A 547-nucleotide genomic window follows, 5' to 3' on the forward strand; every position below is an offset into this window, starting at 1 on the left:
TGAGTCTGGGGGTTATTGGGGTGTGGGGGACTGGGGGGGTCGCTGGAGCATGAGGGGTCTGGGAGCTATTGGGGTCCAGGGAGTTTGGGGATTATTGGGGTGAGGGGGGATCTTTGGGGTCTGGGGTCTATTGAGGTACAGGGGATTGAGGGTTTTGGGGTGCAGTTATTTGGGTTCAGTTGGGGTGGGTGTTATTGGGGTGCAATCAGGGGTAGAGGTTATTGGGGTGCACTTTCGGGGTAGGGGTTATTGGGGTGCAGTTTGGGGTGCAATCAGGGGTAGGGGTTATTGGAATTCAGTTTTGGGGTGCAGTTTTGGGATAGACGTTATTGGGGTTCACTATTGGGGTGCAGTTTTTGGGGTGCAGTTTTTGGGGTAGCGTTTATTGGGGTGCAATTTTTGCTGTGCACCTTTACCACCCACATTCCAGTGGGTTCCCATGACCTCCCTGTGGGGCGTGCACCCCCCCATAATTCGCTGCCCCCCGACCCCATCCCCCCCCTCAGGTGCCCTGGATGACTTCGAGCGCAGCCGCCCCGCGCCCCCT

At 57.4% G+C, this 547-nt stretch overlaps 1 protein-coding gene across 1 annotated transcript in view; it reads left to right on the forward strand.

Moving 5' to 3' along the window:
* The first annotated feature begins 311 nt into the window (after positions 1–311).
* Positions 312–547, forward strand: part of PEX19 (peroxisomal biogenesis factor 19) — a 3,444-nt gene continuing 3,208 nt past the window's right edge. Inside the window, exon 1 of the mRNA XM_031064347.1 lies at positions 312–535. Coding sequence (XP_030920207.1) covers positions 440–535 — 96 coding nt within the window. The 5' untranslated portion in view covers positions 312–439. The remainder of the gene's footprint in view (positions 536–547) is intronic.

This window comes from Geospiza fortis, unplaced genomic scaffold, assembly GCF_000277835.1.
Source record: "Geospiza fortis unplaced genomic scaffold, GeoFor_1.0 scaffold313, whole genome shotgun sequence".
Classification (NCBI taxonomy): Eukaryota; Metazoa; Chordata; class Aves; order Passeriformes; family Thraupidae; genus Geospiza; species Geospiza fortis.